This window comes from Ochotona princeps, chromosome 11 (genome assembly GCF_030435755.1).
Source record: "Ochotona princeps isolate mOchPri1 chromosome 11, mOchPri1.hap1, whole genome shotgun sequence".
In the NCBI taxonomy this organism is placed as follows: Eukaryota; Metazoa; Chordata; class Mammalia; order Lagomorpha; family Ochotonidae; genus Ochotona; species Ochotona princeps.
Window position 1 is genome coordinate 65,950,260 of NC_080842.1, and position 24,809 is coordinate 65,975,068.

Here is a 24,809-nt window from a genome sequence, read left to right on the forward strand (position 1 = left end):
AGAGAAAGACAGAGAACCTCAAAGCCACGATAACAGTGGATGTTTCCCAGTTGGTGGGCTTGGAGAAATTGAGGGGTAGGAATCTCTTCCCCAGTGGTGCAGTCCTCTGAGAGTGAATTGTCAAGAAGCCCTCAGCTGCTCTTGCTTTCTCCCAGCTAGCCTGCCTCCTGTGTAATGACATTATGTTTGCTCCATCAGGTGGCTGGCTTGCTTGATCATCTGCTGCCTGCTGATCCTCATCGTGATTTTTTTTGTCCTGGGCTTACTGTTCGGCGTGTGCGGCTTTAACCAGCTGGCCACCCCCACCACCCGAGGCTGCGTCTCCAACACTGGAGGCATCTTCCTCATGGTGTGAGTGTTTGCTCCTTCCCTCTGCTTTGTCACACATTGGTGGGAACACAAGGGACCAAGCGTTGCGTTAACTCATGCCCTGTGGCCCACCCACTCTGGGCTCCAGTGGAGCATCTAGTCTCCACCAGCTGGGGTCAGTGGATTCCACTAGACACAAAGATTTGCCCAGAGGTCCCGCTCACAACACTGGCTTGTGGACAGTGTGATTGTATCTTCCTTGCATTGGGTACTTTCATTAAGTATAAGAACTAAAATAAAAATCTAAGTTGATGGCAGTTTCACAGACAAACTAAAATACACTATGAACAACACGTGGTGATCTCCTTTACAAAGCAGCTGTCATAGAGGTTATTTCTAATTTGACCTTCTTAATTCCTTTATTCCTTCTTTTCATTTGTCCATTCATTCACTAGAAGATGAGCTGACTTCATGACAGACACTGCTTCAGGTGGTTGGTAGTTGCTCTAGCTTCAGACTCCAGAAACAATTTTGGCATAGAGGTAGCCAGCCCCAAAGGCTTGGGATTAAACAAGTGTTCTGATCAAGGAAAGCAGGTGTGAGGTAGTGGGGAGTGGCTGTCCTGCAGCACACTCGAGCATTCATTTCTGCTTCAAACACATCTGTGCCTAAGTCAAGTGCATATGAAGGCCTTTACTCTGTCAGGAGAGGCATGGAGCAGTTGTAGCTGGAGATGGATCTGGACATGTGAGCTAGGATATAGGTGTGAAGTCATTAAAGGTCACCCAGAGAGGAAGCTATATGTGCTCTAACTCTGTGGATCTGCTTTGTGAAAGCTCATTGAGAATCTGCAAGAGAGAGGCTGATGGGGCTCCAGGAGCATGGACAGGAGAGAATGGCGCCTCCGTCAAGCGCTGCCATGTAGCTGCTGTGTCACTGATACTGGGTGGGTGAAGCTGCGGAGCAGGTGATGTGCATTTAAACAGAGCCACTACTGTGGAGCCATAGTCAGTCACACTTCTCGTGAGCTCTAAGCCCTTTCCCTAGAGCCCAGTGTGTGCAGGCCTCCAATGATGCCAACTAAGCACGAGGCTTCAAAACAAAGTGTTAAGCTCATGCCTGGGGTTGCCAGGGCTGGGCAGCACCTTACCTATGGAGAAATCTTTTTGGGTTAAACTGAGTCCCTGTGAGGAAACTTGAAATGTTTGTAGAAGATGGTATTAAGAGATGAGCTTATTTTGGTGCAGAAAGATTTTAAATCCATGTATTATGAAGTATCTTAAAAATTCAAGCACAAATCCATGTTATAAAAAATAGTACATGAATTAAAAATGTTTTATACCAAAATAAGCTCATCTTTTCATTCCTTTTTTTTTTTTTTTTTACAATGGCTTTGAAGTACGTTTTTAAGTTCCTCTGGACAGAAAGGAAAAAGGAAGAGTAAATTACATTAGCAACCAAAGACATATTTGTGTTATCTTTTGTTTATGCAGAAAATTGGTTTGATGTTAAGAACTGAACAACCCTGATCCCTGACTGTTTCGTCAGCATTTTGGTAGTGAGTGTATACGTTCATGCCATTAACGGCTGAAAGCAAGTAAAAAGTTGCTCTGGGAAAAATTCTCTGTTTCCTCCACTATTCCTTTTTTTTCACTGTTGAAGTCCCAGTTCATGTCCCAGTTGCTCTGTTTCTGATCCAGCTCTGCGCTAATGTCTCTGGGAAGGCAGCAGAGGGTGGTCCAAGTGCTTGGGCCCTGGCCATCCACAGTGGAGAGCTTGATGCAGTTCCTGGCTCCTGACTGCAGCCTGGCCTGGTCCTGCCTGGTGCTGTTTGGGCAATGAAACAACAGAGGACAGATTCTCTTTCTGTCTGACGCAAAACCTTTCAAATAGATAAATCTTTCAAAAAAAAACCATGTAAGCCAATAAAATGTTATCTCACTTCAAAGAAAAAGGAAGTCATCAAGAAGCAGATGGAGGCCAACCATACCTGTGTAGATGCTGCGGGTTACAGGCTCATGAGAGACCAGGGCATGTGCACACCCGGGACCTGCAGGCTGTAAGCACTGATCCTGGCACGGGGAAAATACTGGCAAGTTTCAAATGTGGTCAGATTCCTTTCTGGTGGGCTGCAGCCTCAGAGTGGCTTCAAGTCCTTCACTGTGGGCCCCACCCTCGCTCCCAGCATGGCACTCTGCTCTGTGTAGCATTGCTGTCCACCTCCAGAGACAACTGGGAAGCAGCTGGGCACGTTCCTGGTGGGAGAGCAGCTGGGCACATGCCCGGCGGGAGAGCAGCTGGGCACATGCCCAGTGGGGCACGGCACAAGTGCTGTTGGTCTCATCAGACACAGCAAGTGTGCTTCCTCTTCCCGGTGCTTTTGTGTTCCTGTAGAAACCAGAAAGCAATGACTGGGACAGGGTTGGGCTAAAGCCAGGAGCTCTGCACTCAGTTGGCCTCCCAGAGAACTGATTAGCAGGTAACTGGAGCCAGCAGTGAAGCTGAGCCTCGAACCCAGGCCCTCAGGATGTGGGATGGAGGCACCCCAGACTAGTGATATCTGGACTACTGCTCCTAACTCCTGCCCCACCCCTTCTTTTACCACCATCCTCCATCCCCTTTCCCAATTTTCTGCAATGGTCTTTTCTGCTCTGGGACTCCCATCTCCCTCCATGCACCCCTCCTGGCCCCAGAGCCAAGTCAGCAGATGGCTCTGCCTCTCTCTTTCACAGAAGGAATAAGGGTGCCCGTGCAACCTCCCAGGAACAGGGCTCAAATCCTTCAGCTTTCCAGCCCCAGTGGCTCCTCTGCAGTGCCCGAGGCAGAGGAAGTCCTCCTGTCCATGGTGGTCCTGCAAGCAGCATTCTCCATCCCATCACCTACCCCATCCCAAGGTTCCGCCGACCCTCCCTTCTCTGTTGGGCCTTCGTGCTCCTTACTGGTGACTTTTCCTCCCAGCCATTCACCCTCTTCCATCCTCTCTGTACAAGCACAAGAACCTCTGCTGACCCCTCCCCTCGGCCTCTCTGTTCCTGACCCTCAGACTGCCTGAAAGCGTGCCTTGTGTTTGCTGCCCTCCCGCCCCAGTGCCCTGTGATTCGGGCTCCCTTCCTGACAGTGTGCTCTCTCACGCCAACCCCGAGGTGGCGGAGCTGGTGATGGCTGGCCACTCACTCCCACCTTCCGCCAGCCCCTCCTTTTCGCCCCTTCAGATAGCTCACACTCCATGTGACTCTCAGTCTTTTGTGGTCTCCTTTGCTGGCTTTCCTTCTGCCACCTGCGCCTTCAACGCTGGCATCCACCATGCAGATCCCAGGCCACTCCTGTCTTCATTCTAGCCCCAGGAATAAAGGATGCCTTCCCAGCTGCTGACACCCTGATGGTGTCTCCAGCCTGGACCCCTGACTCCCATACAGCGCCTCTGTGTTGTGCTGCTGGTGCTACAGTCTGTACCCTCTCCACTTCCTCTTCCCACTCACAGCATCAACATTCTCTGGCTTCACCCGGGACCCCTTCTTGTCTTTACCTTCCCATCCCATGCTGTATCTCCTGCTCCCACTGACTCCTCTCCCCTTGCCCTCTGTCCCAGCCTGTGGGAACAGCCTCTGCAGGGTAGTTCCTTCCCACAGGAACCAGTGCAACCCATCCTTCACGCTATGCCAAGGGTGTTCTTGTTCAAAGAGAGAGTGAGGAAGTGGGGTGCAGAGGGTTGTTCCTCCTGCATGTTAAGTCCCTCAGTGGCTCCCCCCAGGCCCTCTCCAGTGTTCCTCTGCCTGCCTCTGCAGTTAGCTTTGCTCTATCGCTCTCCATCCTTCTGGAAGCAGAACCATGTTGGCCTCTTTCAACCTTCTCGTAAAGGCGTATTTCCTGTCTCCACCCACTGTGGCCTGTGCAGAAAGTATTGGTTCACTCAGCAGACTCCAGAACCTGGCCTGTGATCGTCACCCCAGACAGCAGGTGGACCAGATGGTCTATAGATGTGCCCAGGGCTGAGAGCTCACTGGCTGAGCCCCTTCTCCCCTCAGTCCTGGCTAGACTGCTCTGTTCAACCTGCCAACTGCTGAAGCTTCCACATCCATTTTGTATGTACAGGTAGAACTGGTAAGTACTAGTAGACAATATTGATCAATTCTTTGTGGAGTTGCTAACTTTCTTTGTTTGTTTCCAGCGGAACTGGATTAAGCTTCCTCTTCTCCTGGATAGTGATGCTCCTTGTGGTTGTTGCTTTTGTCGTTGGTGCAAATATGGAAAAACTGGTCTGTGAGCCTTATGCAAACAGGAAGCTATTTCGGGTAAATGTTTTCCTACTCATTAGGGGAGAATCCTTATATGGAAACTTAGACTTCCATGTGACTTGTGGGTTACTTCCAGGATAGCACAGAAATGTGAGCATTTTGGTTTTAATTCCTTAAGTTGAGATTCTTTCCTGTTTGTAACATAAAAGCAGCAAAAAAGTTAGTGTTCTTACTTTTGTAAGAAGTGTCAGGTGGGGATCGTAATATTCAGGGTGGGAGGGGATGTGGGGCATTTTCCTCAACCGTGGTTTCCAGATGTGGCTGAGAACACCAGGAGATGTGTCTGCTGCCACACTCAAAGAATCTGCCAGTAGATTCCATGGATCAGGTGTCCAGGAAACACAAAGGAATTTTGTTATTAAGACTTGGGTTTCTTACCCAGTGTATCCCATTATATGTATGCAAATATTCCAAAATCTGACCTCTGAAACATGGTTGGTCCCACGCATTTTGGAGAAGGAAGAGTCTGCCTGTTGTCAAACACAGACAGGGTGGTGAGCTAGATTTCTCACCAAATACATCTGGGACAGAGCCAAGAAGGGCGGCTGGCAGCTCAGCTGTCCCGGGGCCATGGGCGGGAGCCGAGTCAGCTGCTGCAGCTTTATGTAGTTTTTCTGAAGGCATCTCTTGCACTGCCACTTCTAAAGTGTTTGTTGCTTACTAAAATAAAGCCAAAATAACAGTGATTTCTGTTTTCTGAAAATTCTGATTTCTGCAATCCAATAGTCAGTTGATTTGTTTTCAACTATACTAGTAGTTTCTTGTTCTAAGCTAGTAATCGGCGAGAAAAATCCTATAGGAAAAGTCTCAAAAACATATTGAACCTGATACTCATTTTGCTTGATGCCTAGATATTGATGCAAAGCTGTCTTACAGGAAACCACTTGCTCATACATTGCAGGTTTTGGACACACCCTATCTCCTGAATGAGGAGTGGAAGTACTATCTCTCTGGCTTGATATTTAATAAACCAGACATTGAGCTCACTTTGGAACATGTCTACAGGTACGAACAGTGACATTTCTATTTGGAATGTGCTTTTGTCCAGAATGAGAAGTTTGCTTTCAAGAGTATTTTTATTGTTACCTTACTGATAAGACATTGTAATTTCAGAGATAAGCTTTTCTTTAATCTTAGCAAACAGATGGTAAGAATTGGCCAGAAAGACAGTCCTTTTGCTGGAAGCCTCTGAGACCTTGGGAAGCTAGGCTCCCAGGCTTCCTCTCTCCAATTATCCCTGGAGAGACCCTTAAATGCCTTCAGGGAATCCTGTGAGAAGTCCTATTCAAAAACACTGCGGATGACTCCAGATCATGACAACTTGATAAAGTGACACCTGTTCTTATATTTAATTGTCTACATAAATTTTTCTTTGACACGTAAGAATATTTATAGAAGGAGCAGGCACTTAACCCAAAGTTTAAAGACGTGCTTGACTCATGTCAGAGAACATGGGTTTGACTCCTGGCTATAGATCCAGTTTCCACTAATGCAAACGGTAGGAGACAGCCATGACGGTTCAAGTGATTGGCTGCCTACCATCCACATGGGAATCCTGGGCCAAGTTCTTGGTCCCTGACTTTGGAGCCCTGAGATGCCCCTGTCTTTGTGACTGAAGCATGTGTCAAATGGGGGCTACCTTTCTTGGTTGAGCTCAGCAGGCATTCAGACAGGGGGCTGAGGCCCAGAGCAGGGAGGCCGTTTCACACAGATGGCCAAGCTGGGTCGATGGCCAAACTACACCTAGCATCTGGACGGTCTGTGGCTCTTCCCTATCTTCATCATCACCTTCAGACTATGTGACTAAGCATCTGGTTAGTTAGTAAAGGCCAGCTCTAAAAATAGGGAAGAAGGATGGTCTGGGGAGGAATTTGAAAGGATCTTTTAACAAAAGCAACAATACGCAGTGTGTGCTGCTTGGCGATACTGGGCTCAGTAGCAGACATCACAGACAGTGATCTCCTAAGATTGCATTGCCTGGTGACGTTATAGCTGCTTTAGTTGGCATAAAGACATCCTGTGATGTTTCCCACTCTGTCAAAGATGCCTCTGCATGTGCTTCTGTGAACAAATCCCCACCAGTGAGACATGACTGTCCTTCATAATCCACCCATTTCATACCAAGTGCCATCTTGTGTGTTCTTTTTTCATGAAAATTTATTCTCAGTCTATAAATATGTCGTCCACAGCAGCACAAAGGACAGAAGGACATCCTTTCTTATCTGTTCTAAAAATGTAACTATTAGCAAAATGGGGGTTAAAGTTAAGAGTAACAGGTGCCACAGGCCAAGGAGGCCTCATGTGACCATCCATTTTATGTGTGAACTGTAGAGGGCAACAGCTGACTGTTGTCTTCATCCTTAGCCCTCGACGGGAGTAGCCAATAGCCACAGCTGCTTTTCTAGATCATGACTTCTCTTTCTCCACGACAGTGACTGCCAGAATGGTAAAGGCACTTACACTGCACTTCAGCTGCACAACCACTTCAACATCACTGAGCAGCTCAACATCCAGCAGGTGAGTGCTCAGAGCAGGTCCTGGAGCCCATGCGTGGATTTGCTAAATCTGGCTTTTAAAAAATTTGAGATGAAATCCTTATTAGATAAAAGTAACTCCTTATTTCCCCTGAAATGTATTTGCTTGAAAGATGAAGGGGAGGAAACACACACACACACACACACACACACACACTCACACACCCACACACCCACACCTTCCATCTGCTGAGTCATTCTCCATGTGACCACCTTCTGACTTCCCACATTAGTGGCAAGGGGTCCAAGCACTTGGGCCATCTTCTGCTGCTTTCCCAGGTGCATTAGTAGGAAGCTCGATCATAAGTGGCACATTTGGGGCTTGAAATGGCTCTGACATGGGATGTTACCATTGCAGGGGGTAGCCTGACCCGCTGTGCCCAATACTGGTCCCTAAAATTAATCTTTTTTTTTTTTAAGATTTTACTTATTTTTATTGGAAAGGCAGATTCACAGAGAGGAGAGGCAGAAAGATCTTCTGTCTACTAGTTCACTCCCGAAGTGGCTGCATTGGCAGAAACTGAATTGATCCAAAGCCAGGAGCCAGGAGTCTCCTCTGGGTCTCCCATGCAGGTACAGGGGCCCAAGTCCCTGGACCATCCTCTACTGCTTTCCCAGGCTGCAAGCATGGAGCTGGATGGGAAGTGGAGCAGCTGGGACACCAACCAGTGCCCATATGGGATCCCAGTGGATGCAAGGCGAGGATTTAGTCACAAGCACCTTCCCATGAGCTTCAACCAAATGGCCAAACTCCACTCCTAAACGCTATCCCCTGTGCCTTCCTCCTGCGCAGCCGGGAGCCGGCTGCTCCCCTCCCGGTGACTACCCTGTGCCTTTGAGCATCTCTGTCTTTTGGAGCTGGGGGCACAGGCCCCCGTTGCCTCTGCTGTGCTTTTCAGTCGGCTTCTCTGCAGGCTTCCACCAAGTCCCTGTGCTCCTGACGCTATTCCTTTATCATGTCCAACACTTGCATTTGGGGTCTGTGAGGACGGAGATGAAATTGCTGCTTGGCATCCCATCCCCTCCAGTGGCGGAATACACAAGGAGGAGGTAGGGAGGCCAGGAGGGAGCGAGGCCAGAGAGGAGAGCTGTGGGAAGAAAGGCATTCCAGTGTGCGCGTAGGCTCTTCCTTGTGTTTGTCCCATGCAGGTGCGTCGCTCTCCTAAGGCATGATGAATGTGACATCCTTAGGGGTGAATGAGTTGACATAACTTTTTTCTTTTTCATGCAGCATACTCAAAACATGGTCAAGGAATTTGAAAACATGAACATCAGTCTTGATGGTATCGTTCTGCTGGATGAAGCCGGGAAAAGAAACCTGCAGGAGTTTTCCAACTGTGGAATAGACACACTGGATTATGCTGCCTACCTGGCCCAGGTGGGACACAACGGTGCATGCCTGATCTCCTGGGGGGAATTCAGATCATTGGATGTGTAATTTCTTTTTTCATTTTTTTTTTCTGAGAGTTAGATAATATAAATAAGCCATTTTAGTGAACAAATTGAGTGGGATTTGTTCTATGTTGGGTTCCCCAGCCCGTTTATCACTCCTAGGAGGCACTGTGCCTATTTGCACTTGTTTTCATGGCCTCCTACCCTGAGACCCTGGCAACCACCCATCTGTGTTCTATCTCTATGGCTTCACCAATTCTGAAAAGCTTATCCAACTGTAACCATGCAATGTGTAACCTTTTGTGTCTAGCTTATTTCACTTAGCAGGCTAAGTTTCTTGCTCATTGTAGTGACTCTCGGTACTTCATTCTTTTGTTGTCATTGTTAAATAATATGGTTGTATAAAAATAAGATACACAAATAAAAATGCAGTCGTTGTTAGCTGTGCTATTGTTTAACTGCCTCTGTTTATGTTCTGGGCTCATTGTCCATCTGTTGACTGTTAGTTGTTAAGGTTTTAAAAATCCTGTATATATGGCACCGCTTTGTTTTTTTAATTTTTTTTGCAGGTTGGTAAATCCCCCTCAACTGTGGACCTCTTAGCATTTTCAAATGACCTAGAAGCAAAAGCCAACCATATGGTGAGTTCAAACAGTCTCATTCATGTTGTCATGGTTGTAAACAGTCAAGGTCAATAGCATTCTTTTTTTTTTAAGATTTATTTATTTTTATTGGAGAGTCAGATATACCGAGAGGAGGAAAGAAAGATAGGAATATCTTCTGTCTGATGACTCACCTCGCAAGTGACCACAACAGCTGGAGCTGAACCAATCTGAAGCCAGGAGCTGGGAGCCTCTTCCAGGCCTCCCATGTGGGTGCAGGGTCTCAAGACTTTGGGCCGTCCTCTACTGCTTTCGCACACCACAAGCAGGGAGCTGGATGGGAAGTGGAGCCATGAGGATTACAACCGGCGTCCATATGGGACCCTGGCATATTCAAGGCGAGGACTTTAGGCAACAGGCCACCACACCGGGCCTGGTCAGTAATGTTCTTAGGTCAGATACTGAAGGCCACTCTGGGAATATGAAAAGCTCCCGCAAAGAGTAAGCAACAATAAGAAGAAATTTCCCAGGAGCATCAGCTCACACAGTCTGTGGGATGGAAAGTGCCCTATTGGGCCAACGGCAAACTGTAGAGACCAGAGGACTTGGTAACCCATCGCAGTCCAAGGAGGGAGGTCTCAGGACTGAAGCCAGGAGTGTGGCCCCAAGGCAGAGGCAAAGAGCCTGAGAACACAGGGTGAGGGGAGAGGAAGTGGGTGCTGGTGTTAAGGCCAAGAGCTTGGCGTTCTGATGTCCCAGGGTAGGAGGAGGACATCTGATTGAGTCTTCTCCAGGGAAGAGAGAGTGCGAGATCACGATTCCCTTTATTTCCACCTTTGTTTTGCACCTAGCCTCTCAGCTGTCGCATGGTTCCCACCCCTCAACCCCACACACAGACCAAGCCTTTCTAGAAATGCCTCGACAGACACAGCCCTCCAGGCCTGTCCTAGTTCTGCCACGTCAACACCCACCATCCTGCCTCACAGAAGGCAGACACACCATCTGAATGCATAAAGCTGCCCCTTGGCTAGCTGGTGTCCAGAGGCCTTTATGGGCCCCTCCAAGGAGCAGAGGTCAGAGTCCATGGCAGCCTGGGCTTGAGAGGAAGACCTGAGGCTTCCTCTGACTCGGCCTCTTCCTGACCATAGGTGCTCAGGCAACATGTCTCACCCCTCTGTGTCTTAGTTTCCTCATCTGTAAGGTGGGAAAGTGCTGGTGGCTAGAGGGGGAGCCCAGAGGGTCTCTGGTACTTGGCAATGAGTGTGGGGTGCTGCCCCAAGTCTCTAGTCCTTAAGTTTGCAGTGCTGTGCACAGCCACAGTGGCCATCAACTACAGAGGCTCGCATACTTCTTCTGTGGCTTCCTGGGCCCCTGACACTCGAGGGGTTATTTCAGAAGATTTAAAGATGGTGTTGATCTTTATACATGTTCTTCTCTTTTTAGCCCCCAGGAAATTTGAGACAGTCCATGAAGAAGGCTGCCAGTAATCTGACAACCATTCACACTGAACAAGTTATTCCCATGGAAATGACACTGGTAATGCTTGCCAGCCTCTCGCAGGCACTTCACTGGGACCCGAGAAAGCTGGCTGCACTGAGCAGGCTTTCATGTAGTGGAAGGACAACTGCTCCTCTCTGGGTGGTCCCAGCCCACTGTCTTTGGCCTTGGAAACAGCTGAACTTGAATGATGACAGCAATTCAGTTGCACAGTCATCCTCTTGTTTCCTTTCTCTTTCCCACAATGCCTTCCTCTGGAGCGAACCTAGCTCCATGGAGTTTCTTGGACAAATTACCTGCCATGCACCACCTATCAGATCTTGAGGACTCATGTCCTGATTGTCGTCTTTAGGCTTTTGACATCAGAAATGTGCACTGGGGCTTGTGGCTGTTGGTCCTTCTAAAATGTGAAGTGGGATCCGAGGGCTGTGTGGGGGAGGGGAGGCCCGAGCCCCACAGTCTTGCTGATTCATGCGATAATCCTGAAAGTGCTTTGCGTGTTTGTCTTCACCAGCTTGTGTTACCAAACCACATCAAGACACTTCAGCACTTGAGCAGCAGCCTGGGGGTAAGCCTTCGCTTTGCTTGGCTGTCACGATGTTTTATCATGAAATCCCAACAGAAACTGAGAGGCATTGATTTTTGATCTAAGAAGACAGGGCTCAGTTAGGCCCCTGTTTAAACAACTGAACTCGTTACTGAGTGTTTCCTACAAGCACTTCTGCTGTAAGGGCCACTGTTACCTTGGCACGTTGCTAGGTACCTGGGTGAAATCGATAGGATGTGAGCTTAAAATGCTTGGGGCTCACTTTAGGGGAGGTCGTGTTGCCTAACCACTCCTCCTGCCATCTCAGAGTCCGCTACCACAAGGGTTTATTGTCACTGCCAGCTTCTCCCCTACCCCTGCTTCCCTGTGTCTTCCTGCTTAGAGCCCCAGCCTGGAGCAGTGGCCCCGCTTGGGCCACCTCATGCTCACTCAGGGGAGTTCTGGAGTTCAAAGGATGAGTGGGGACACAGGAGGGTCTTGAAACTGCTGCTAAGAGCATAAGCAATGCCATCACACCGACCTTACCCTGGCCAGAGCGAGGTACCTGCCTGGCCGGACCTGCCATCCCCCTGCAGGCACAGGGCCACCTGTGCTCCCATTTGTGCTGTGAACTCCTGTTCTTCTCTGAGACTGTACAAGGCTGCCTGGTCAGGAGCTGTGCCTTCAAGATCGGGCTCTAAGTGACAGGCAGGGAAGACTGTGAAGCCAACAGTGACCGTGAATGTCTTCAGGGCTCCTTTGGGAACTACACTGCTGAAGCCACGACGCGCACTGTCTAATCAAATTCTTCTCTCACTCCATCCGCTGCCAACCACTGCTGACTGTTCAAAAGAAGGTGAACACGATCCTTTACTCTTTGGATGAAGCTCAGAACTTTGTCACAAGAAATATTTCATCTATTATTATTGAAGTGAGTTTTCATTTGTCAAATAGATACGTGGATGCATGGGCACATGAACATTTCCTGATTAAATGCAACATGTACAGCATTAAAGTATGCCACTTGAATGGTTTTATCATTCTTTAATTTCTTTCCAGGAATCTGAGAAGTTCGGGAGTACCCTAGTATCACATTTTCAATATTATCTGCAATGGGTTGAGTTTACTGTAAGTATTTAGAATTTTAAATACAGAAGGGGGCGCCATATCATCTGTGTGTTATTTTCTTAGGGCACAATCTGTAGCAAAGAACTCTGAATAAGCTGGTGGGAGGTGAGTGGACAGATGTAAGGTTGTGAGGACCAAGATGTTCAGGGTTTGTCCATTAGGTGGGAGGACATCCCACACACACCACTTCTCCCTTGTCACTTCTGGGACTCAGCTTTATCAGATGGCACCTTCCACATTCTTACTGCGGCCTTTGGGTTGATATCAAAGGGGTCAGGGCAAGAGCTAGGACTGAAACACAGTACTGGACGCATCTGGGTCATATTGTTCCAGATGACAAATAGGGAGATGGGGAACACGCTCACGGAGAGTGATGATCCAACTCTCAAGTACAATCACGAGCCACAAAATGACCTTCTGGTCGGTGACAGGCCTCATCTCTCACACTGATCCCATAAAGTTGCAATGAAGCTGCAACATCACCAGCGTCATTTTTCCACTGTCTTTTCTGTGTGGGGATACATGTAAAGCCACGGACACCTGCCCTAGGGCTGTCATTGCTTGCAGTACTCAGTACGGGAATGTGCTACGGGAGTGGCAGGCTGGACTGTGGAGGTTAGGTTTGCGGTGGGTAGGCCGGGCCATGCAGGTTTGAAAATGGCCTCATGATGCATTCCTCAGACTGTGCCCATCATCAAGCCATGTGTGACTGCGTGTGATTCTACATGATGCACAAGCCATGAGAATCAGCCACCAGCTCCACTTCGAAGATTTTGCTAGAACCAGATCCAGAGGGAAATGCGTGTCTAATTCTCACGGGACTGTGTGAGTGTGACTTGATTGGAATTTTTGTCTGTGTTTCTTGCAGGTCATGGAGGAACTGGCATCCTGCAAACCCGTGGCCACAGCCCTGGACTCCACTGTCTCGGTAGTTTTTTGTAACTACATTACTGACCCTCTGGTAAGAGCTCTCAAAAAAAAAAGACACAATAACCTCTTCATCTTTCTTCCCAGGTCCTAACACATAGTATAACATTCGCTTTTTGCCTGGGCTTGTTACAGTTACATAATCAAGATGCTAAAATATGAACTTGACATTTTCTTATGATGCTAACGAACTGAGGACGTTAAAGTCCTGGTGCGTATCTGTGTCGCTGACTGAAATGATGTTGATAAAGGCCAGGGGACACTCGGGCTTGTCCAGGGTGACTAGACAGCAGCCATCCCTAGTGGACTGAATGCGCTCACTTGTGAGGATTCTCAGTGCAACAATGCAACCCCAAAGCTACGTCATTTGTAAAACTTGAAATCCTTTGGGATGTGACGTGAGGATGTCAATTTCCAGGACTTATTCTTCCTTAGTATACACCACCCCTCTCCATCAGCTGATCTACTCTTACTGCCTCTGCTTAAAACAGCCTTGCTTTGGATAGCACAGCAAAGATCAGGGTCCCTTGTGGGGTACACTAGGCCCTGCCTGATTGGGTCCATTTTGTGCCATCTGCTCACCTTTTTCCTGCTCGTGACACATTTACTTTCTCTCACTTCTTCAAATGCCCTTTGTCTTCCTCACCCTGAGGCCTTTGTACACCTTCTGCCCTCCCTGGACTGGAGACTGGCACATGCATGCCTTTCTTTCCCTGTCTCACTCTTCTCCCCTCCACCTACCTCCCACTAAACCACCTCCTCCATACCTTATACCTTACTGGTTGAGAACATGGGCTCTGAATTCAAATTTTACCCCTGCATGTTCTGAGCACTGTGACTTTGCAAAATTTTGGAAATTTATGAGCTTCATCATTGAAATAGAGCTGTTTTGTTGGTTCCAGGAGAGCTTAGACATGCAGCTTGTACCACACATTCAGTCAATGTTTGTTACTATTGGTTGATCAGTTTTCAAGTCTCAGCCCAGAAATCCAACACTAGTCCTAAGCCCCGTCTTCCTGGCTGCTTTGTCACTCTTGCAACTTTTTATGCCTTTTGTCCTGCGCTAGGTAGCCCTGCCTGCTGACTTTGGCTGAGTCACTCCTGGGTTCACCTGCTGGATTCTGAATTAACTTCTCCCTGTGTCCAGCCTCTAGCCACCCTGTCCAATCAAATCACCCAGTTACCAGATTTCTGCCCACAAAGAATCAAGGACAGACAGGAAGAAAATGACTGGGGTTTAGAATAGGTGGCCTAGAAAATAAGGAAGAACTTGCTTGACTGCTTTATTGATGAAAGAGACCACAGGACAGCCAGCATCTTTCTATTGTATCTCGATTAGTCCGTAAAGGACTGCCAGAAAAAGGATATGGTTATCACAAAAGTGCCTCTTTAAACAAGACTGGAAACATAGCTGTCTGTGGGTGAGGGGAAGGAAGCGGGAATGTATTTGCTGACATTAGAAGCCAAAGAAGTGTCACCATGCAGCACAGATTTCAGCCCAAAGTGAATCAAATTGGTATCCAGTCGTGTGTGGTGGCCATTGGTTCATACTAACTGGGCACAGCTGTGTCTGTTCTGATGGCCTGATAAGCTCGGGTTATCTTGAATGTCACCTTGTGAAAGTGAGTGGAGTGCACCGGGCCAAGCCAAGGAGCTCTGCTGCTTGAAGGAGGACCACCACTCATCTGTCTCTGGCCATTGTCTCTGGGACCTGTCTCTGCCAGGAGATGGAACTTCCAGCTTTTAAAGAAAGGATATAAGTCCAGATTTCAAACATGCAAGCTGACTTAAAATCACTCCCAGTCATTTGAAATAAGAATACTTGAGTATTGCTTTTTAAGTAAAAAGGGGCTGAATCCAGCCTGAAGCATGTGTTGAGTTCTGAGGACACACTCAGCCTTGCTTCCAGATAACATGATCCATTGTTTGACCAGCATACAGCTCTGCAAAGGGAACTCAGCCTGGGCCTGCTCAGCCTGGGCCTGCTCTACCTGGGCCTGCTCAGCCTGGGCCTGCTCAGCCTGGGCCTGCTCTACCTGGGCCTGCTCAGCCTGGGCCTGCTCAGCCTGGGCCTGCTCTGCCTGGTCGACACTAGGGACCGTAGAGGGAGGCCGTCTAAGGGCTGCTTAGAAGCTGTTTTGGCGACTGCTCGATTCAGATCCAGCCACCACCACAGACTGACTCTCTTCTTTTGCAGAAATAAATACAAGAATAGGATCTACTCAAGGTTTTTAGAAAGATTGAATTCTAACATAGGCAGCAATTCACACACTGGCAGGTTCATGGTAGGTTCATAAACGGTTACAAAAAACAAAATGAAAACTCATTTAAAAATCACTCACAGTCCCTTTTCGCCCAAGCAACTGTTGTTTCCGTTTCTCATCTTCAGCATTTAATTTGCCTCTTTTCCCTCCTAGAATTTGTTTTGGTTTGGCATTGGAAAAGCGACTTTGCTTTTACTTCCGGCTCTAATTCTTAGCGTAAAACTAGCCAAGCATTATCGTCGGATGGAGTCAGAAGATGTGTACGAAGAGTAAGTATGTGCGTTCCCACATGGGCTGTGGGTCTTATCGGTTTATCTTTTTATTTAATTGCAATCAGCAAATCTTAATTGCATCTATTTATGGGGTGACAGTGTCATGTTTTGATCTGTGTATATATTGTAGAACTTTTAACTACAATTAGCCCCAACCCCTGATGGTCTCCTCACTTTTTCGGGAGTGAAAATATTAAAAACAGTCTTAGGGATCCTCTTCTCTCTGGTCCTGTTTTGAACACCTGCTAGAGCTCTGATAACCTTGATGGACTGTATGTTTTTAAGTAGTGGCCTATTTCTCTTTCAGTAGTCTGGCCTCTTGTGGATGCCACTCCCCTTAGTTTGTTTGAACTGTCTTTTCTCTTGCTTAGTCTTCTTGGCGTGCTTAACCTGCCCTCTTCTTTCTCATTTGCAGTTCCTCTCCCCCGGGGACCTGGCATTACACTTTGTGATAACTGTGGTCACGACTTTCCTTTTGGCTTATAGCCTGCCCTGCTTGTGTGTCCAGCGGATTTGTTCTGTTGCCCTTTACATTTTACTTATCTCAACACGTATTTCTCTGGAATCATTGTCAGAATCCAAATTTGTGGGAAAATGTGGGGAATGGACTGGTTGAGCTTTACTACTAAAATAATAGTGATAATAATTGTACTTCCCTCTTTTGTATTTTATAGTGTTGAAACTATACCCATGGCAAAGTAAGCTTTTTTTTAACTATATTCATTGATGGAATGGGGGGAAGTTTTTATTATTATCTGATGGACTTTGGGAATTAAATCAGTAACATTATTAAATCCCATAAAAACAGCTGATATACCCAGGTACAAGGCGCTCGGTAAATGCTTGTGAACTAATGGGCATTTAATGTGTCATATTTGTTACCCTATGAAATAGCTATTTCAATCTTTGCTATTAAAAAGAGCAAAATGTAAGTGTGCCCTTTTACCTTCCGTGGAGTTAGGTTGCCACCCCTTTTCATGGTCGTGATGTTGTACTCCATGATGTCAGCACTTCATCTTAGAGATAACATTGTGTTTTTGTTGTATGTAATTTTTTTACAGTATGGAAAATGGTAATAGTGGCTATCATAAAGACCATTTATATGGTGTCCACAATCCTGTTATGAAAAGGTAAACAAAGGCTGCTTGCCAGTGCACCTGCTGTAACCATGACCCTGAACCTTTCACATGCCACCGATAATCCTCACTTTTCTAATGCTCTTCATGAATGCTCTGCGGTCATGCCCTACACAGCCTTTCAATAGATTACTTAACAATGGAATTGTTTGTCAGCTAAAATTTATTGTCATCTAGCAAGGCTATGCATGACCCTAGATCACTGCGGATTGAATGCATGCATATTTTTGTTTTACCATCTTGGCACTAAATAAACACAGAACTTTTCCATTTTATTTCTCTTCTTTCTCTTCCTCCTTAATTGCCCCTCCCTTGAAATCTCCAGGTTCAAGAGTTACCTGTGGTTCCAGATATTTATCAGTTAATACTGAGTATTATCTGCCAGCGTCCACATCCCAGGCCCCACTTAAACTTCATAACCACACCCCCCAGATGGGAACGTGTCACTCAGAAGAGGTGGGACCAGTATATACAGGGGCGGTCCTCTGCAGTGGTTCATCTGTATACCCACTGCCTCAGCCCTAAGCCAGTGTTCTTTGGATCCCCAAGTGATTTCAGGTTCAAAAGCATGAGTCCACTATGGGTGCATGGGTGAGCCACACTGAATAAGAACCCTCACCATCCACAGGGCCCACATCCATCTGAAAGGGAAGGGGAGGCCCCAGGCTTCTTGGCGGTATTTGTGTCCTGGACCTCCTAGTCCGGGTACAAGTGACCGGTCCGGGGACATTCTCCTCTAAAACAGTGTCCTTGCTCCATCCTCAACAGGTTTCGTTTGCATAACCAGAAAGTTGTTAGAATTGGTCCTTTCAGAAGGATGGAAGGCTTACCTGAGTTAAACTTGCAGCACTGTATCAGCTTCAGAAGTTTTCACTTTAACTTACCATTTAGGAGGGGGGAGGTTGTCCTACTGTGTTTGGACTGCTGTGAGGAAGGCCATAAGCTGAATAGTTTACGACCAGCAGGAATTCATTCTCCACAGTTCTAGAGGCTAAGAGGTCTGAGAGCAAGGGGCCATCAAGTTCTACATCAGGTGGGGGCCGCTTTCCTTCCCACAGGGCCCCCATGTGGCAGAAGGGGCAAGCTGGCACAGTAATCACCTTCCCAAAAGCCCTACCTCCTAATGCTCATCCGAGTGGTTAGGATTTAAGTTTGGCCAGGATGAAAACATTGTCCTTGGCCAAAATGGTGAATAATGGAAAGCAGGAACAATACAGTGCTGGAATACCAGATGGACTTCCTGTTGTTTACTGCACTCTGCTAGCCCTGATTGCTAAGCCTGCTGGGGAGAATCTGAACATTGATTCTAAATTTTAGCCAGGTCTTCTCTTAATAGAGTAGGCAGTATCTTGGCTTGTGTCAAACCTTGGCCTTCTTTGTACAGAGTAACATGCTCAGGTGGTATCTTAGGATTTATACACTGAAAATTTCAAGGCCAAAGCAGTTGTTCCCAGCCACCTGTGTTGTCTTGACATCATATCTTCTCGTGCTTTCTTTTAAAAAGTTATTTGAAAGTTATAGTGAGAGAGAGATTCTACTTCAGGGATCGTGCATCCGTGGCACCGAATGGGGACGTGATGACTGATAAGAAATGCCAGAAGCAGTTTTCTCCTCTCATCGGTAGCACAGGGCTCAGTAAAGGAATGGCAGCATGGAGAATAGTCCACTGTGCTCTGTTGTCAGCACGCAACCCCGTGGCGGACAGTTAGGGACCCTCTAGCTGCCGTGTGCTGAGAAGTCCCTGGCACTCCAGAGACTGTCACATCAACTTGCACACTGGCCCTTCCCTCGCAACCATGGACAATTTGCCCATAAGCAGCCTGCTCTTCTGGCCACAAGGCTTTGCCTTTACAGGGGGCCGTGGGGCTCACTCCTCTTCCCCTTGCATATACACCCATTATGTTTGTGGGCCAACTCCAGGGTATGGTAAGGCTTCTGTGGGTTGTTACCTAGAAAGCATCTCAGAAGACAGGTGCATCACCTGGTCTCCCTTGGCTTCTGTCTGCTGGCCCTGGAGACGAGAGGTAGAGGTGCTGATGGGAGCACCCACTCTGCTGCCACCTTGATCTTGTTTCTGCAAGTCTGATACGTTCAACACATGTGCTTGGTGACCTTTCACCCCTTTGAACCTTGGGCCATTAGCTGTCCACTTGTCATGGCTTGGGCCTCTCTCTTCCTCCCTTACTCAAGGCAGAACAAACAAGAGCTAGATGCGCCTATCAAAACTTTTAACCTACAAACTCTGTTCCTGCTCAACTCGCTGAGGTGTGAGTCTCTGTTCTGCTCCCTTTATCACATAGGGCCACGGAGTGCACAGCGTTGCCAGGGAGACTTACAGTTCTGTGTCTTCTGTTTTTCTAGGCCCATGTATCACTGATGGCTAATGTTGGAATCATTTGAGGTAAGGCTGTTGCGTTCATGTAAGAATTCATGGGACTAAAGTTTTTTGTTTTTCTTTTAATGTGAAAACATAGCTAATCCTAATACACCAAGTAGAATTTCGGTCAGTGAATAGATTATACAGGATGATGCAATCAACAAGTAGTGACTTGGCTATGCTCAGTGACTCCAAGAAGGTACTATTAAAAGTTTATGAGAAATGGAATTAAGACATAAGTTTATTTTGTTGCAAACATTTTTTGCATTCTTGCATATGAGGATGTCTGCAAAATTTTTGAAAATGTATATTGTGATGAACCTATGTATGGATTTTAAAGTATTTTGCACTTAAATTTATCTTGCAATTCTGTTTTCATGGACTTTTTGATGTACTTCAGAATATGCATGTTTGTAGCTTTTTTTATGTCATGTAAAATATATGACCTAGATAACTATGTACTATGTACCTTGAGTGTTATGATCTTAAATCTTTTAAACATTTCTATATTTAAAAAAATTAGTTTGTAGTCATTTTTGTGGCAAGTTTTTCAAGTTATTTCAGAGACTGAAATAATAATGAAAAGTCACCAACAACATTAGAGCAGGAAAAATGTCTCTTGAATACATTTTGTCTTTTCCGTGGTTCTTTGGTTCCTACTAGGGACTATGTTTAGATTATGCATTTCTGCTTTACTCTGCAAAAAAAGCCCCGCTGATTTCATTTTCTGGGCTCTGTTTCTAAGCTGTTGTTTGACCTCTGTTTCAGCATCAAGGTCCCCCAAATGGAGGCGTCACAGACTTCTGTGGTCCCTGGGACTGCACGGACTTCCCCCACCCGGGAGGAGTTCCGGGCACCACACAGTGACTGGCGGATACCCGGAAGGGTCATCTTGGATCTCCGGGCTGTGCTTTGTCGGGAATGAACACAACATGTACAGGCTGTGACTTCCCCCAGTGTTCAGGGGGTCCTCTTCTTCCCGGCACACTTGCTGCTGTTTCACACCAGGTTCCTTTTGAGACACTACAACCTGTGGGGTGTGGGATTCTGTTCCTGTATTCCTGGGTCAGCAGCTGCTGAGCTGTGGGAATTGGGTCTCCAACAGAACACCACCCAGGAAGTGTGCTAAACACGCACCTGCCTGCAGAAGAAATGCATTTCGTGTGTGGGAAATTGTGTATGTACCTTTTGTTGCCATGGTCAGAGGGTTTTGAACAAGTGAGTGTTGTAGGATCTTCAGTGAGCTTGCCGTCAGGTCAGTGTTGACTTCTAGGTGCTGCTAGATTATTTCTTAATAATCCATTTTCCCTAAAAATGCGTGAAATCCATGGTGTAACCTTCCTCTCAGGGGTGTGCATCTGCTTTGCTCAGGATGTGCCAGGTTCTCTTTGAAAACTGGATGCAAGAGCAGTCCCAAAGAAAGATGCCAATTCTGTCCAGCAAATTCCAACAGGGAGGGAGGAGGAGAGATGGAGAGATTTAGGCAGGTGCCAATAACATGGAGCTTTCTGATTTATTACAATAAATGTTAATCAGAGTTAAATGTCACCTGGATGCTAAAGAGAAGTATTGGACCATCCAGTCAGGATTCTTGGGTTTAGTACCCAAGGTGTGTGAGGGCTTTGAGTTTAGTTTCTAAAAGCAAGCAAGCGAACAAACAAACAAACAAAATCCACAAAGTAAATATCCATTTCCTTGGGGAGTTTTACATGGCATTGCCATCATCAAAAGCAATGAGCAGTGAAGAACTGGACAAACATGATTCAGCTTTTCCATTGTGAGAATCAAAAGGCCAACTTTTCCCCCATTCTTTTCATGTGCAGGTTGGTTTCAATAAAAAGGGACTTGTCAAATGTGATCTGTGCGTCTGTGCCTGGCTTTCTTCAGTAGGTCCCGAGACAGATCATCACATTTTAGATGATGTAGTTTGGGCTTCAATTGTATGTTTATTCCATGGCTTTCTCATAATCAAAATGCCAGTAATACAGACACAATGCAAGGTGCGTGTCAGCATGCCGGCCTCACAGGTGGCTGTTTGGGAGATCCCTGTGTCTCCGTCTGAAGTCTCTGCTTCTTATGGAACAGTCCCAGGTCCAGTACTGACGCTTGAACACTTCCTGCCCACAAACTCCACTTTATCTATCACACTCCCAAATGTACACGTGCAGGACTGAATTTGTGTTTAGCTACAGATGAGATGCTTGCCATCGGCACACATTAGGTCACATAGGATGTTGTTCTTTTCAGAGGTCATCCCTTGAACATGTGTTTTACATCCCACATTTTATATAAATTTTTATTCTTATTTTTGATGATGTTTACATAGTTGATCAGTGTAGGAAGGATTGAGGGTTAGGGAAAAGTGGGCCTGATTGTTTCCATATTTTTTATTTCTTCTTCCTGTTTCTGGGGGGAAAGGGGAGATAAAGGGAGAAGCCATACCCAGCCTCCCAACCACCATAGTACCCAGGGATGGGGAATGGTCACCCAGTATCAGCCCAGTGTCCCAGTGTGACACACGCTGCCCAGGTGGTTCTGATAGTTCTGAAATACTGTCAGTCTCACCAATCCAAGGTAATCCCACATTTTAAAAACTGAAATTATTCAAACCAACAAAACTTTGTATTCCATGGATCTTAAATGGTCTCATTTTCCTGAAAAATTAAGCCCTCCCTCAACCCCTCAGCCTGCATTGCTTTCTCATCCCCTTTCCTGTGTCAGGAGCTTCTCTGGAAGGATTCTCTGCCTGGAACCCCCTCATCCTCACCTCCATTGCTTCTTCATTTGCCGTGTTCTGGCTTCCATCCTCACCAGTGCCTGTCAGGGCTCCCATCTGGGTCACCAAGGATGCTGCTGTGTGTACCACAGCTCTCCGAGAATCTCCATGCCCCTGGATCTTCCTGGGCCCTGACCCTTTGGTCCCCACTCTCCTCGCCACCCTCACTGTCTCGCCTGCCTGTTGGAATTGGTACCCAAGGAGTTGCCTGCTACTCTTGCTTGCTTTCTCCTCTGGCTTCCCAGTTCTGCTGACTTATCTCTTGAGCAACCCATGTGGCCATGCGTACCTGCTTGTCCTGGTATGTCTTAACCCAGTGGTTGCCAAGCTTTCTCGTAAAGAGACATGCAGGATATGCATCAGGTTTTCAAAACCACACAGATCGTGGTGAGCTCCTTGACTCCGTCTTAGTGGCCACAGACAATCTGTAAGAGAACAGGCACGGCTGTGTTGCAGAAAAGCTTCATAAAAACCCATCTCCTGGGTCATATAAATATGATGGAATCAGGGGATAGTATGTAAGACCCTTGTTTACACATTTTCTTGTTCCCATATAGGGAGAAGGGGATACAAGAGGAGAAACCACACCCAGCTTCCCAACTGCTGCATTACGCCAGTGGGGAGGGTTGGGGAACTGCCGCTCGTCATCTCAAGTTCCCCATTGTGGAGCATTTTCTGAGGGTTCTGTTCGTGTGTTTTTGATAGTTCTGAGATGCTGCTGATACACTGCTCCAAGGATAAGGAAATGTTTCTGAGCTCGATTGTCATAGTCCACCTCTTGAGTCTCCACTGGCCCAGAAATTTGCTGTTAAGTTTCACTGGGGTAGTTGATCAATTTGCTCTGCCCTCCATCCTCAGCAAACCAAGGGGTGCTGCGGCTTAGCGCAGCCCTACCCAACACACGCTTGGCCTTCATGTACCACAGGGGGAGCTGCAGCCCAGTCAGAGCAAACTCCCAAAAACCCCCACTGGACTAGCCCCCCAGCTCTGGTTTGTGTGCCAGCCAGCATGTGCAGTGAACTGGTGCGGTCTGCTCCACATCCCATTGAGACCTCGTATACATCATTTTGCATTGAAGTGTAATTCAACCCAACAGACTCCACTCTTTAACACACATTCCAGTGGGTGCCACTGCCTGTCCAGCCATGCCCACCCCCAGTCCTGGTTCTCATGCTCGCCAGTGGAAGCTGCAGCCCATCAGAGAGGTGCCCAGAACTCCTCCACTGGACCTACTCCCCACCCTAGATCTTATACTCTCCAGGTGTTTCCACAGTCTAGCTTGACGGGACTTGCCCCCAGTCCCACTACTTGCCAGCTGATGCTGCTGCAAAGCCCAACCCGCCTACCCTTGTTCTGGTTCATGCCTGTACCAGTGAATATAATGGGCTACCCCAGCCTGCTCTCCTCCTAACGCAGTTCACATGTAGGACAACAGATGTTGTAGTCTTTCCTAGCCTGGTCTGCTCCCAGTTCTAGTTCTTGCACTTGCCCGCATAAGCTGTGGCCTAGCATTGGAGTTCCCATTACTCCCCTCCCAGGCTCACCCCCTGTCCTGGTCTCATGTGTCCTGGTCGGTGCTGCGGCCCAGTCTGGCATGGCCCATCCTACCCCGGCATTTGCTGGCAGGTGTTATAGCCTGGCCTGGCCCCTATTCCAACTCGGGCTGGTTGGAGCTGCCATCCAACCTGGTGCAGTCAGTCCCCAGTATTGGCGCTAATATGAACTGACTGGTGATACAACCAGACCGAGTCCGTACTGCACACCATCCTGGTTCTCAGTTCTGCTAGTGGGCATTATGAACTGGCCCAGTCTGGCCTGCCCCCAGGTCTGAACAACACATATGTTGGCAGATATTGTAACCTGGTCTGCTCTGGGCTGTCCCTTGCTTTGGTTCTTGTGCTCACCTGCAGGGACTGCACCCCAACAAAGGAGTTCCCAAGCTCCTCTACTGGGTCTCCTCTCAGTGGCAGATCTCACACCCAGTGGGTCCTTGGCCTGGGCTGACTTAGTCTCCCTCCTGTCCTGGCAGGAACAGTAGTTTTTCCCAAGTGGCCCATACCCAATCCAGTTCTTACTGTTGAGTGTTACAGCCCAGCCACACATAGTCCACACCCTAACACAGCTCTCATGTGGCCGGTGGAAGTAGAAACCTAGCCCAACCTGTCTATAACCACTCTGGCTCTCACAAGCACCAGTGGATACTGAAGCCTAGTCCAGTCTGGCTTGCCTCAGAGCCTGTCCCCAATATCATGCCGAGGCACACTGCAACCATGCCCAGTCCAGCTCTCCCGTTCACCAGTGGGAACCACATTGTAGCCGGGGCATTCCCTAGCTCCCCAACCAGGCCTGTCCCCAGCCCTGGATCTTGTGCGTGCCACTGGTTTGCTCTGACTCAGCTCTGCATAGACCATCTCCAAATTTGACTTTGGTTATCAGATACTGAAGCCTGGCCTGACCCGGCCCATCTTCAGTCCCAGCACTCACTGGTGAGTGCCACAGCCTCACCCTGCCTAGTCTCCCATTTATGACTCATGCAAACCAGCAGATGTGATAGCCTAGCCAGACATACCCCGCATTCCAGCTTGGCTCCTGCACTTGCCAGTGAGCTAAGGTTGGCCTGGCCCTGCTTTGTCGACTCCCTTCCAAAACCACTCCACATGTGTCTTGATAGGTGAAGTCACCCTGCCTGGTCTCACAAGCAGGAGCAACAGCCCATCAAGAGAGTTGCCCTAGTTCCCCCACCAGACCCACTCCTACCTATCTATGCCTGTGTG

The 24,809-nt window shown here is 47.6% G+C and overlaps 1 protein-coding gene across 1 annotated transcript in view; it reads left to right on the top strand.

The window, feature by feature from the left end:
• PROM1 (prominin 1) overlaps nt 1–19,274 on the top strand; it is a 78,876-nt gene extending 59,602 nt beyond the window's left edge. Inside the window, exons 12-26 of the mRNA XM_058670288.1 lie at nt 199–351; nt 4,478–4,601; nt 5,506–5,609; nt 7,037–7,121; nt 8,370–8,516; nt 9,100–9,171; nt 10,576–10,668; nt 11,144–11,197; nt 12,009–12,086; nt 12,215–12,283; nt 13,152–13,244; nt 15,628–15,743; nt 16,421–16,444; nt 16,808–16,876; nt 19,244–19,274. Coding sequence (XP_058526271.1) covers nt 199–351; nt 4,478–4,601; nt 5,506–5,609; nt 7,037–7,121; nt 8,370–8,516; nt 9,100–9,171; nt 10,576–10,668; nt 11,144–11,197; nt 12,009–12,086; nt 12,215–12,283; nt 13,152–13,244; nt 15,628–15,743; nt 16,421–16,444; nt 16,808–16,876; nt 19,244–19,259 — 1,297 coding nt within the window. The 3' untranslated portion in view covers nt 19,260–19,274. The remainder of the gene's footprint in view (nt 1–198; nt 352–4,477; nt 4,602–5,505; nt 5,610–7,036; nt 7,122–8,369; nt 8,517–9,099; nt 9,172–10,575; nt 10,669–11,143; nt 11,198–12,008; nt 12,087–12,214; nt 12,284–13,151; nt 13,245–15,627; nt 15,744–16,420; nt 16,445–16,807; nt 16,877–19,243) is intronic.
• Nucleotides 19,275–24,809: the final 5,535 nt, after the last annotated feature.